General features: G+C 32.6%; 1 protein-coding gene across 2 annotated transcripts; it reads right to left on the bottom strand.

Annotated features, from left to right (window-relative positions):
* Positions 1–3,143: 3,143 nt before the first annotated feature.
* On the bottom strand, positions 3,144–11,969 carry LOC128982834 (uncharacterized). Of its 2 annotated transcripts, none has more exons than XM_054401861.1 (4): positions 11,895–11,969; positions 7,519–7,586; positions 5,828–6,001; positions 3,144–5,037 (listed from the first exon to the last, which is right to left on the bottom strand). In XM_054401861.1, the coding sequence occupies exons 2-4, from the start codon at positions 7,571–7,573 to the stop codon at positions 4,832–4,834; spliced, it is 435 nt and encodes a 144-aa protein (XP_054257836.1). In that variant the 5' UTR covers positions 7,574–7,586; positions 11,895–11,969; the 3' UTR covers positions 3,144–4,831. The 2 variants fall into 2 exon arrangements, with proteins under 2 accessions (XP_054257836.1, XP_054257837.1); XM_054401862.1 differs by lacking the exon at positions 11,895–11,969 and adding an exon at positions 11,095–11,156.
* Positions 11,970–12,377: the final 408 nt, after the last annotated feature.

Genomic DNA, 12,377 nt, shown 5'->3' with positions numbered 1-12,377 from the left:
GGATCGGGCATTGAAGATGCTTTTCAGACAGTTTATGCTGAGAATTCAGTATCCCACATGTTAAAAAGGCAAAGCATATTCACGTGCTCTTTGAGGGCATTTTCTAATTTCATCAGCTCTCACTGCTTTTTTACTGAAGTGCAGCTTACCAGCAGATTTGAGTGAGATTTCAACGAACACCAATGAAACCATGGAGGTGGAGACAAGTAACAATGATGATGTAAATCTTCATCTTGAAAATGTTTTGAACTATTCCAAAACGTGCTCAAAGGTAACATTAATGAAGAGAAACTTATTTCAAATACTTTTCTTAATGAAATACCGTCACTCATAGATGAAAGAAAGGACCTTCTCAAATAAGAAAGCCGTACGGCCAAACTGTGGCTTTTGTATCTGGATATGGTGAGTATTGTAAAAACATTTATTTCAGCTGAGCGGTCAGGAAATTTTGAAAAGCACTTACAGTGAGCAACATATTGTTGCAGCAACATACTGAACATTTGAGGTTGAGCAACATATTCATCTGAGATTTATCTGATGCCAGGATGGCCAAAGACTTTAAAGATATGAAAAACATTGTGGCGTTTTTCTCAGACCATAACCCATTTCGTGCTTGTTCAAGTGGTTTATGGAATATATATAATGGAATCACGGATAGTGCTAACAAGGTTACTGGAGATCCTGCTGACATTATTGAAAGACAAATTGAAGACAATCTCACTGGGGCATTTTTTAAAGATAAAACTTTACTCAAATCAGACCAAGCAAGCAGTAACCATGAAAGTATTGAGGAAAGGAATTGTTATGGCTGGTGAGAATCGCCATAGATTCACGATAACACAGAGAATGATTGCTTGCATCTCTTTGGATAACACCGCTAAATCTGGAAGGGAGTTTTTCAATTACGAGCTATCCACTATACCTACTTCACTGTTTGACCAGAGTACTCAGCAAATGAGAAAGTCAGATGAATCTGCATTGGCAAGGACGATAGAATAGAAAGCATTAATTTCAATGTAATACAGCAGCCATGTTTTCACCAAAGTGCTTGCTATGTTCTTGATAGAGGTGCATTGATTTACCATCAGCTGCCATGGTCTGCTTGTGAAACATTTGACGATATTATAAGGCAATACGAATCTTGTGTTAACAAAAAGTATGGAAAGGTGACAATAGTCTTTGATGGATATGAAAAACCAAATATAAAATATATGGAGCGCAGATTACGCATAAAACAGTTGTCTGTTGTTGTAGCCTTTGATGAAAATACACCTGTTATTGTCAAGAAAATCCAATTTCTTTCAAACTCTACAAATAAACAACGCTTAATATTTTCACTGGGAAGCTATTTTCAGGAAAGTGGCCACACTTTCATTCATGCAAAAGAGGAAGCAGATACCCTAATAGTAAAAGAAGTTCTAAACAAAGCCAATTCACATAATATCACTGTAGAAGCAGATGATACAGATATTTTAATCCTGCTACTGTACCGTATCACTCTACTAAGATCATTTTGATGCATTCTACCACACAGTCTGATATATTTTGTTGACATTCAAGGATCTATCGGAAAGGAGGCATGCAAAACAAAACTTTACTTTTTGTTCACGCATTGTGACACCACCAGTGTATTATTTGGCAAAAGTAAGTCGTCAGCTTTCAAGAACATGATTGAGTCTGAAGTTTTGTGCGAATTAGCTTCCAGTTTTGGATCCCACAAAGAAATAACTGAAGAAGATTTGATTAACATTGGATGTCAAGTTATATATGGAGGTAATGCATTGGTAATGTTGACACAAGCAACCTAAATGTATGAATAAAAATGTTAGTCAATACTGCAAATGCTTTCCATTTTTTTTTTTTTTTTTTTTTTTTTGTACGACAGTATTTCTTAATAGTGCTTATAACCACTATAAAAATTTTCAGCATTTAATTTCCTATAATTTGATACCCAAAAAGGTATTTTTTCAAATATTAAAATATTTACACTGTTTTCAAGCTGGTGGCCAAAAAAACATATTTTGCGCAACAAGGATGTATATTTTTAGTATGTTGATTAGAAGAATATTACCTACCATTCCCAGCAAGAATCATTTGTGTTGCAATTAGTTTCAACTTGTATATTTTCCAGGTATATTTTCAATTATTTCTACTGCACTAAACCGCAATACTGTAAAAATTACGTTTCAAAAGAAAGAATTTGCCCCCTCTGGTTCCTGGGCTAAAGAAAAAAATATGCTGTATACAAATATTTTTTCTCCTGTCAAATCCTAAAAAGCACGGCAGGCAAAAATCTGCCTATACTTGTACAGTAATTTGAAACAAAAATATTATTTTTTATTGTCTTAGATAGCACATTTCGAGTTTACATAAATTATAAGTTTTGTTATTCATTTACTTTTTCTGTTTGGTTCTGTACGATCAACCAGTTACTTCTAGTTTATATATACATAAACATGCAGATTTTTATGAAGCATTGCTTTGTCATTTACTTTTATGAATTATTCAAGCATAAAAATTATACACGTGTATCAATTTTACGTAATTTATTTTGAACATTGTAGACTACCAGTTTAATATAGTTAAATAGCACCTTTTGTACTTTTGTGTAAAATTATTTTATTGGTGATAACATTTGATTTGCTTTTCAGTTCTTAAATACTTGTATTTTATTTAAAAACCAAAATAAACTGTTATATACTATAGGCTATGAATACAGCCGTATTCATTGCTAAATGTATGTTTCTGTCTGTTATCAATAATAATTGTTAATTTCATTAATTTTCTTGCTAAATTAATTAAAATAAATTTTACTCATAACTTTTTTTAATTCGAAGTGCTTTTGAAAATTAAAATAAGCTTAAACCCCTCTTTTTTGTTTAAAAACTGCGAAATTATCCGGGGAGGACCCCCGGACCCTCTCTCCCCCGTTTGGGGGGGGGGGGGGTATTCCATACCCCCCATACAATTTTTGGTTTTGGTGTTTGCCCCCCCTCCCAAGGATTTGGTGAAATGATGCCACTGGTTTGTTCCCACCATACTCATGAGATTAAATTGTGTCTTAAAGTTAAATTTATGATGGTAGGTATATTTAATACTAAATTTCAATGTACTAATAGAATATTTTTTTATTTAATCACACATATAAAATAATTGTTCTTAACACTAGTTAATAAACAGTTTTATAGATTTAAATGATCAAAAATAACACTTTCATGGATCATACAGTACTGGATGACTCGTTAAACTTATTATTTCTTAAATCTATCTATGAAATATACACTTTACAAATCTATGAAAGATATAAATTATTTTGAAAGCTAAATTATTGCTAAAACAATCCTTCTGTTGGTACAATTTGTATAAACATATTTCTTAAGATAGTTATGATAGAATAAAGAGTTATAAGATTTATTTATTTATTTTTATTTTATAAACTTATACAACTGATCGAAATGGACCACAAAAGATATCTTACATTCAGTAAAGTATTGAAGAATCGCTAATACTCAGGCGGGATTGTCTTGGTTTAAAAAACAGGGAGAAATCAAAAGTAAAATTAAATTGTTTCCATAACCATCACATTTGGATATATCGCTAATCCTACAGGAAAGGTGTTTTCCTATCTAATATAAAATGCTTTAATATTAAAACCCTTCCAGGGCTAAATTAAATGAAGGGCTGGAGCTTAATTATGTATTGCCATAATTAAAAACTAAAGTGGTTGTGTTTTGTATTAATTTCACTTGAAGATATCCATGGGTCATAAAAAGATTTTCCTTTGGGCTAAACTAATTTTTGTACAAAAGTTATGAAGAAAATAAAATTTGATTGACGGATATATCGGTCTTTGGCCCACAAAAAACATAAGGTGGGCGGATATATCCATCTGCCGCCCTTAGTGATAATCACAAAATATGAAAAAAGCCAATAATCTTGAGTATTCTTGTGGGCGGCAGACGGACATATCCGTCAACCTTAGGCTATTCCTTCCCTTGTTTTATTTTTTATCCATAAAAATGTATCTCATTCTGAAGTACAGTAAATCTAAACCACTCAGTTCCGCTCCCATGATCTCAATCCCATTCCCCCCCAAGACTTACACTATGTAAAGACTGTTCTTCAGGTTCATCATATACATCACATCACATTCCATACTAATATTTTCACTGCAAAGTATAAAACCCCACTCAGACATACTTTTATTAAGCATCTCAATAACATCTTCAAATTTCAGATCGTTTGCATTAGTAACTTTAGCTCAATAAACACAAAATGTAAACATCACTCACTAATAACCATGTTTAAAGTGACAGCAATATTTACTTACACACTCTATGGTGCAAAATAGCCGAAACAGCTGCAGGAATTATTATTGCCAACCACAAAAACAAAATAACACATTTATAATGCAGTGTGATGTTTATTACCATATTATAAACATTGTATATCAATTTGTTTTTTGGACGGTTATATTCGTCGTTAGCCCAGAAAAGAAATTTCTTGGGACGGATACATCCGTATTCAGCCCCGAAAGTAAACAAAGATTGACGGATATATCCATCCATAGCCCTGGAAGGGTTAATATACAACAGAAATAGTAAATTAAATCGATCACTGATGTTATTATTCAACCTGTCAAAAGTGATTTACTTTTTTTTAATCCTGTAACTTATGAAAATGATTTTCTAGATCATCATTAACTAAGGAAAACTAAATTTTGCAAATATTTGTTCCTATTAAAAAAAAAAATTAAAGAATAATAACTAGATAAAACATTTTGCAACATAGTTTATATACAAATGTTAAATATGATGTGAAGGTGTCAGGGTCAGGTGATATGGAGCCAGAGAGATCCGAGGCCAAATATGGTCAGAATTGAAGGTGATGTTATTGTAAAAGCTCTGTTACATCCATCGTAATCACAAGACTGGATACACCCAGTCATCATAGTATCCTGGTACCTGAACTCCCCACACTGAGAGTCCATTGTCTTTATCACACAAGCTCGGATCACCATAATCTCTTTGGTATCCACTGAAAAATTATTTCAAGCTAGTAAGTCACGTGAAACAATACCCCTACGCAGCAAAAATACAGACTAAGCAAATTTCCATTTCCTCTTTGGATCATCTAGTACGGTATATTTCCTTAAAATTGTCTGATTTATTCCCTTTTAAAATAACATGAAGAGTAAAGAGTACTGATTTTGTATACAGAAATGGTACATATTAAAAAGGATTTTAGAAAGAAAAAATATTTGGCAAAACTCAAAACATTCTGTGAGTTAGTTAAATGGATTGTTCAAGACATATGCACAGGAACTTGTAAGATTGGAAATATATTTACCTACGACCGGTTTTTTAAGTAGCCAGTTCAATTCTTAGAATTGAAAAGTTTCTCATAACAGCATTATTTACTTACTGTACATAATAGCATAGTTTTACACATAACAACACGGGTAACGGACCAATGAGATTCAAGGATTGAGAGAGAAGAAGTAAAATTGTAATTCTTCGACTTCAACTAACCAGCTGTTTACCAATTTAATTGTTAAATGATTGGTGCAAGTAGTGATTGGTACAATGAGTCCTTGCATCAATGTCAGTGGCAAATTAGAGGCTAAAAACCAAAACTAATTAAAAATTAATGTAATTAAAAACCGGTCGTAGGTAAAGTAGTGTACGCAACTCGTGTAACGACACTGGTAGAAGTTTTTTAAGCACTTGCCAAGGCTCGTACCTAAAATTTTCTACTCATGTCGTTAACGTTACGCGATCTTTGCCTAAACTACTATTAAATAATTAATATCTTGTAAATAGTTTACCATTTTTTCCATCTATCTTGATGCAGAAATTAGCTGGGAACATTCCAACATGGCCCTGTTTTGGAACCATGCACTTCTCTTTATAAGTTGACATTGCAGGGTTAAATGGATCCTGACAGTTTGGGTTGCTTCCATTTAGAGAAGAACAAATGTAGCAATTGATAGATGATACTCCTGCAAAATACATTAAAATTAGTACCTAATACTTACTCTAAACAAATAACCCGACTACCTAATCAAAATAAAGGGGTCCAGGCCATTTCAGAATCTAAATACCAATCAAAGGCTATTTTGGTTCATAGAGATATGCGACCATTGTATTTTATGTTACTTTAATTAGGTACTGTTGTCTTTAAAATATACAACTTTATGGGTTTCCTCTAAATCGGTTTTTTGACTCCTAAAACACAAAACTTTGTATTTTAAACTAGGCCTTAAGCTATTAATATTTTACTAAAAACGACACTTTATTAGTTTCCTTGGGGCAGCAAACCTAGGTAATCGTTAAACCTAATGTTATTTAAATAGATTTAATTAAAAATCAATTACAAATGAAAATTTGCTTCGTTGGCAGGTTTGCTATGGCGTGGGTATTTTTATTAAAAAACTGAATTTTTAATTTCCTTGTAGCAGATAACTTAAATACAATTTAAACACATTTTTTAAATAGAGAATAAATCTGATAAGTTTAAGAAAACTATTTTACTGGGAAGCCAATCAGGCAAATGTTAATTCACTGGTTTGTAGGTTTGCTGTGAAGGGGGTATTCTAAAGTGGGTGTTCTTTATAATAAAGGATGACAAAAATATATGTCAATGTAAATCCTGAAGATGGCCAGAATTTGTGACAATAATAATTTGGTAAATAGTCAGTCGTCGTCGACCAGTTCAGTGACGTGTGCCGGCCGGCCAATTATGTTAAATGTCTACCGTGTTCGTGTTATGTTTGTTTGTGTGTTCAATGTATTTAAGATTTGACGACATTCAACGAATGTAATATTTTAACGTTCCGTTTTTGATAATGACTACGCAGTAGTCGAAACTATAGTCAACGGATACCGACTAAGGAATTGTGGACGTCAAGGTACGTAACCTGTTATAAATAATAATTGCTTATTGTAATTTATTGGATTGCCATAAAGCACTACGATTACATGTTTTACTGTAGCCCTGATTCAGTTTGAACCTTTAACATGATTAAAAGTTTCGGTAGCATCATCATTGTCAACATCAACAGCATAATCTTCATCTGCTGTGTTTTAGGAAAAAACAAGTTTTTCCCAAAGAAACACTTATACATAAATGCATTATTATTATGTATATTTTCAATCTGTTTCAATGTAGGATTAAAACAATCATCCATGTCTTGTCGATAGGTTCATACCTAGCATACAATTAGCATGCAAACATCGAACGGAAATAAAAAAGTGTCAAGATAAACTTCAAGATACAGTAGGTTCAGCCCAAAACAATTTTCACAAATTTTCCCCAGTTATTGAGTTTATACAGAACAAATGTTGCTAGGATAAAGTATAACAAATAATTCATCTACCTCTATCAGTGCCCTTATAATATGGAATTGTATTTCTCAGTAAACTAATTGATACTTTTTACAATTTGAACATTTGAATATATGACTATTTATCTATGTCTGAAAGCAAAAGTTTTACAAACACCATAACATAAACTTACCTTGAAGACAGTACAGTAGTAATACCAGAGCTAACTCCCACAAATGAAGAATCATTTCTGATAATCACCTGAAAAAGAAAAGGAATAATGCAATTAAATTGAATTGAAGCATATTAGGGATTAAACAACTACTAACATCGGTTAACTTTTGATTTTAAGTTAATTGAACTATTATTTGTTTCAACTTAGTCATATAGAATCTATATCGTCGATAGATAGATATTGAACAGATCTATATCTCAAAGAACTTTATTTGAGAAGAAAAACTATGGAACAACATTCCAGGACCTTTCCCTGTAGAGAACTTATACTACGGTTCAACCTAATAATGTCTAGAAAAATGTCATCAAGGTTCTAAATTCTAGGAATCAAACCCAACTTACTCTTTAACACAAACTATATGAATTTATTGTTTTATTTCCACTCATCATGTTGCAGTTAACAGGACTTGTGACTTGGACTGGTGTAATTTCCCAGTCTCAATAACAGTTAATCATGTAGGTTTTCGGTACCTTATAGCTTTGACAAATGATAAAACTAGACATTCCATCCCTATGTTAAAATTGTCACCTGGGACCTGTTTCATAATAAACTAATTGTAATTTACATTAGATTTGCAGTGGGTGATCAGCTGATTTACTAAGAATATTATGTGGTTTGTAGCTTATTATGAAAAAGGCACCTGTTTTAATTACAAATGTACAAACAGTAGTTAAAGAGAGCCACTGACAGATTGTGCTGATGTAAATTAGGTACTGATTTCTGTTGAATATGCACTTTAAATACAACTTGGACGACTCATTGTAAGATCTTGTATGACATGACAAATATCTCAGTAAAAAAAATAAGGCAGGAAATAGAATTTTGAACACTAGCGGAATGTATGACTGGCTCATAGAACAACGTTATTATTGAATAAACAATTTGTGACAGCTGGTCCATATATGGGATTTCAACTTCAGTATACAACAGTCAATGCTTATAGTTGCCAGCATCTTGATGAGAGCTATGAAGCCCGATTCGCAGAGAAATGGCACACTGCAGTCAAAGAGGTGAAAGTTCGGAAATCACAATCTCACCCTCATCCTCTCGCCCTCCAACCCATACATACTATGTACCAACCATACCATCACAATCGAATCAGACAGTAACGAGTAGTGTGCCTGGTCCGCCCACCGTGTCATAGCCGTAGGTACACCGGCCAACCGAATGTACATAAATATTTTAGTTTTATTGTAAGCAGTGATGTTAATATATAAACTTAGCACATAATGATGCCTAGCAACTGGAAAATGTACATCTGGCTTCATACCTCTCTTCAAGTACCCGGCAAATATAAGGTAAACCTAGATAACTTTAAGGAAAATTACTTCTATGTGACACATTTTACATTGAAAACTTTTTATACAAAAATACTAATATTACTGTGCATCAAATAAACCATTTAATAACATTATTCAATTATCCCCTTAGGGGGACTGAATGAAAAAGCAGAATATATTACTTATTGCAGATGAGATATTGAAGTACATATAAAAACTGTTTTAAAGAAAGTTGGCCAGTACCATTGAATATTTGAAAGTTAACTTTAAAAATAAATCTAATGTTAGGGGGTGAGACATTAAAGGGAAATACCTTTTTAGTTACCATTTCTCACTCCACTACATGATCATATGCTTTAAAATGTCACCTCAATAGTAAAAATCAGGTTAGTTGGACATCTGAAAAACAGACAGCAAACCCCCTTAATGGGGTGGTCCACGGGAAATGGATATATTTAAAAATACTATTGCTCTTAAGGTTTTAATCATAGAAAAGTTTTGGAAAGGCTGTGCCATTTGCAAAATAAATACCATATTTTAAGTTTTTAACACAACATCACTCAAATTGCAGCCATTGAAACGGACCCACATTTTTAAGCCTTGCTCGAAATCGATCCACGTTGTTCAGTAACTAATCATTGATTAGTTCAATTTGGAATTTGGCTCCTGATTGGTTTCCTGTCTCAGCCAGAACTGTATCCTTCAAGATATTTAGGTCTGAATTATGGGAATGGTTGATAAGCAATTCTTTCTATAGCATCCATGATTTTTTTTAAATAAAGGTTAATAATGCATTTTGATGTGTATCTACGTGATCCATAGTCTCTAGACTTGTCATATTTTAATTAACGAAGTATTTTGTAAACTTTATTTATTATTTTGAAAAATTTTGTATTTGTTTTGACTATGTCTAATCCTTTGCACAAAGAAAGTTCAATGTTATTTTGATCGAGATTTAAAACGCCTGCAGAAACACAATGCAATACCCGCAACACAGGAGCGCGTTGCTGTCGCGTTTACTTTGCGAAGGCGTTCTTTCAATTCTTTACAAAATAAATAATAAATATTGCTTTATTATTTTATAATTTTTGTTTTGATGAGATGTTTTGCAGTGATGAGAAGTTTTATTAAGTGTAAGCAGTGTGAGACATGTTTTACTGTTGTAAACATAGCTAAAACAAGTCACTCCAAAATCATTCTAAAAATAACACAAGACCGAAAAATTGTTACTTTATACTTCAATAGTAATACTGATGTTTCAGACTGATAAAATTTGAATTTTTCAAAGTTGAACTATATCCTAACTGATATCACCTAGCTTTTATGGGTAAGAGTTATTTTTCATAAGGCGTGACTAATTAATATTTGTTATTTATACTTATGTTTTTATTGATTTTTTTTAACAAAAGATTTTAAATATGCTTGCATATTATTATTATTTTTGTATTTAATCATCTGTCACTGTCATAAATCAGTAGGTATTTAACAATGCTACAAAATCAGGTAAAATTGACGAACGTGCGAGAAGGGAAACCCCGAAATTTTATGAGGAATAAAACATCCAGTCTTGTCTCGAGCTACAAATCCAATCTCGTCCGTCCCTAAAATTCTAGGTCCTACTAACCCGATTTTTATTATTGATGTGTCATTTTAAAGCGTAGGATGGTGGAGTGAATGGTAACTCAAAAGGTAATTTACTTTAGGGTCTCGCCCCCTAACGTTAGATTTATTTTTTAATTAACTTCCAGAGATTCACTGGTGCTGACCAACTTTATTTAGAACAGTTTATATGTGAATTTCAATTTAACAGCTGATTGCTTAGTTGAATACAACCACATTTATATCCTATTTATAAAGTTTAAAACTCCATAAGATGTTAATATTATAATTCATCAATAGTCTATTGGCAGTAATGTATTATCAGCAATAAGAATAAGTAATCAATTGCCAGACCTCAGACCTACATTTGAACCCAGTTTGGGGGCTAGAGTACATAACGTTGATATTAAAGACAAAACTATATATTTTTACGGGTTAAAGAGGCACGGCAATGTCAGGAGAGTCCCGAGAATCTACGATCTAGTATCATGTATCTACTGTAGTGTGTAAGAATAGTGATGTAGTTTAGTTTAGCCAAGCATTTGCCTTGTCAATTCGTTCGGATATAAGTATCTGCGTATCTGTATGCTGACTAAAACAGTATGAGTATACACATAAACGTTACCACTCCAAACCTCAAATAAAAAATATTTACCTCTCCAGTAAATGTCTCAAGGTCAAGCAAACATATCGAGAGGTGAACTCAACGAAGAAGAAACTGTAGTTCGTATTTGCAATAAACTATTAATAGCTGCAGCTGCGTTGATAATGATAAGTCTTACAAAGGCAAACCTAGAATACGTGTTCATCTAGTCTGATGTATAATCATAGAGTAGGCAAGGGGTTTTCAAGTAATATAATATTTTATTTTATTCTTGTATAGTTTTGTCTTTGTTATTGCATTGGCCTATTTTGTTCATTCTACTTTCATCAAGGAATCAATGTGTGCTAATTTTCAATGTGTCACATAAACTTGTAAAGTATGGCATACTAAATAGGAATATTACACTTGAAGATAATTTTATGTTGTGTCCGAATTAATTTTATCATATTTTCGGCCTTACAAGAAGTCGTTTAACTTAATAAACTGAAACACTGCCCTTTTGGGAACCCAGTAGAAGCAGCCACACAATAATAAATACACATTTCCTGTCGACTATTATTATTACAACATTATTAAATTAGCAAATTTATTTGACCTTTTATTTTAGTCTTTCAACTGGCCTACCTGTCGTATAATTTACGTTTGTACCGTCATTATTATCCAAAGGTCAAAAACTATAATACTATGTCATTTTCCAAGATGCAACGGTGAGTAATATCGATTTGTATAGGAAGACAGTTTCGTCCTTTTGAATTATCAGATCGTGTGTATAATTTTATTACAAAAGCACAGAAACTACGTCGTGTTGGAGAGAATATTTATAAAAACATAAAGATGAGAGGAATACTTACTGAGAGGGTTACATCGCTAGCAGACGATCGACCAGATGTATCACGCGCATAGCAACCCAGCATCAGTACCACCCCTTGCAACCCCCAACTCCCACCCTTAGAGGGCTTCAATGCGTAAATATTAAATAGAAATATATATTTTTACAAATCATTGTTTAATACTTCGTTGCTTCTGAACTCAAGTCACTAAAATCAATGATGAAAAATAGGGGATTCTGAATTTAGTTTTGAAACTTCATTTGAAATTAAAACCCTTCTTTAGACGCGCGGTGCACAGTAAAATAGAAAAACTTCGACCCCAAGGAGTTTTCTCGTGAAATAATCTATAATGGGAAGTAAATGTTTAGTTTGCTACTCAATCTGTCATTTTATCGTTAGTAAAATTGACTACAAGTTGGATTCGTGCACTTCTTATCCATCACCTAACCCTAATCTATTCGTCAGCAATAAATATTTTGTTTCTAAATTATTTGTTGTGGGAAC

Source organism: Macrosteles quadrilineatus, unplaced genomic scaffold, assembly GCF_028750875.1.
Source record: "Macrosteles quadrilineatus isolate MER2022 unplaced genomic scaffold, UCM_ALF_1.0 Scaffold_1__1_contigs__length_201487025, whole genome shotgun sequence".
NCBI classification, from domain to species: Eukaryota; Metazoa; Arthropoda; class Insecta; order Hemiptera; family Cicadellidae; genus Macrosteles; species Macrosteles quadrilineatus.
Note: the sequence above shows the minus strand (reverse complement) of the source record. Positions and strands in the feature narration are given on the sequence as shown.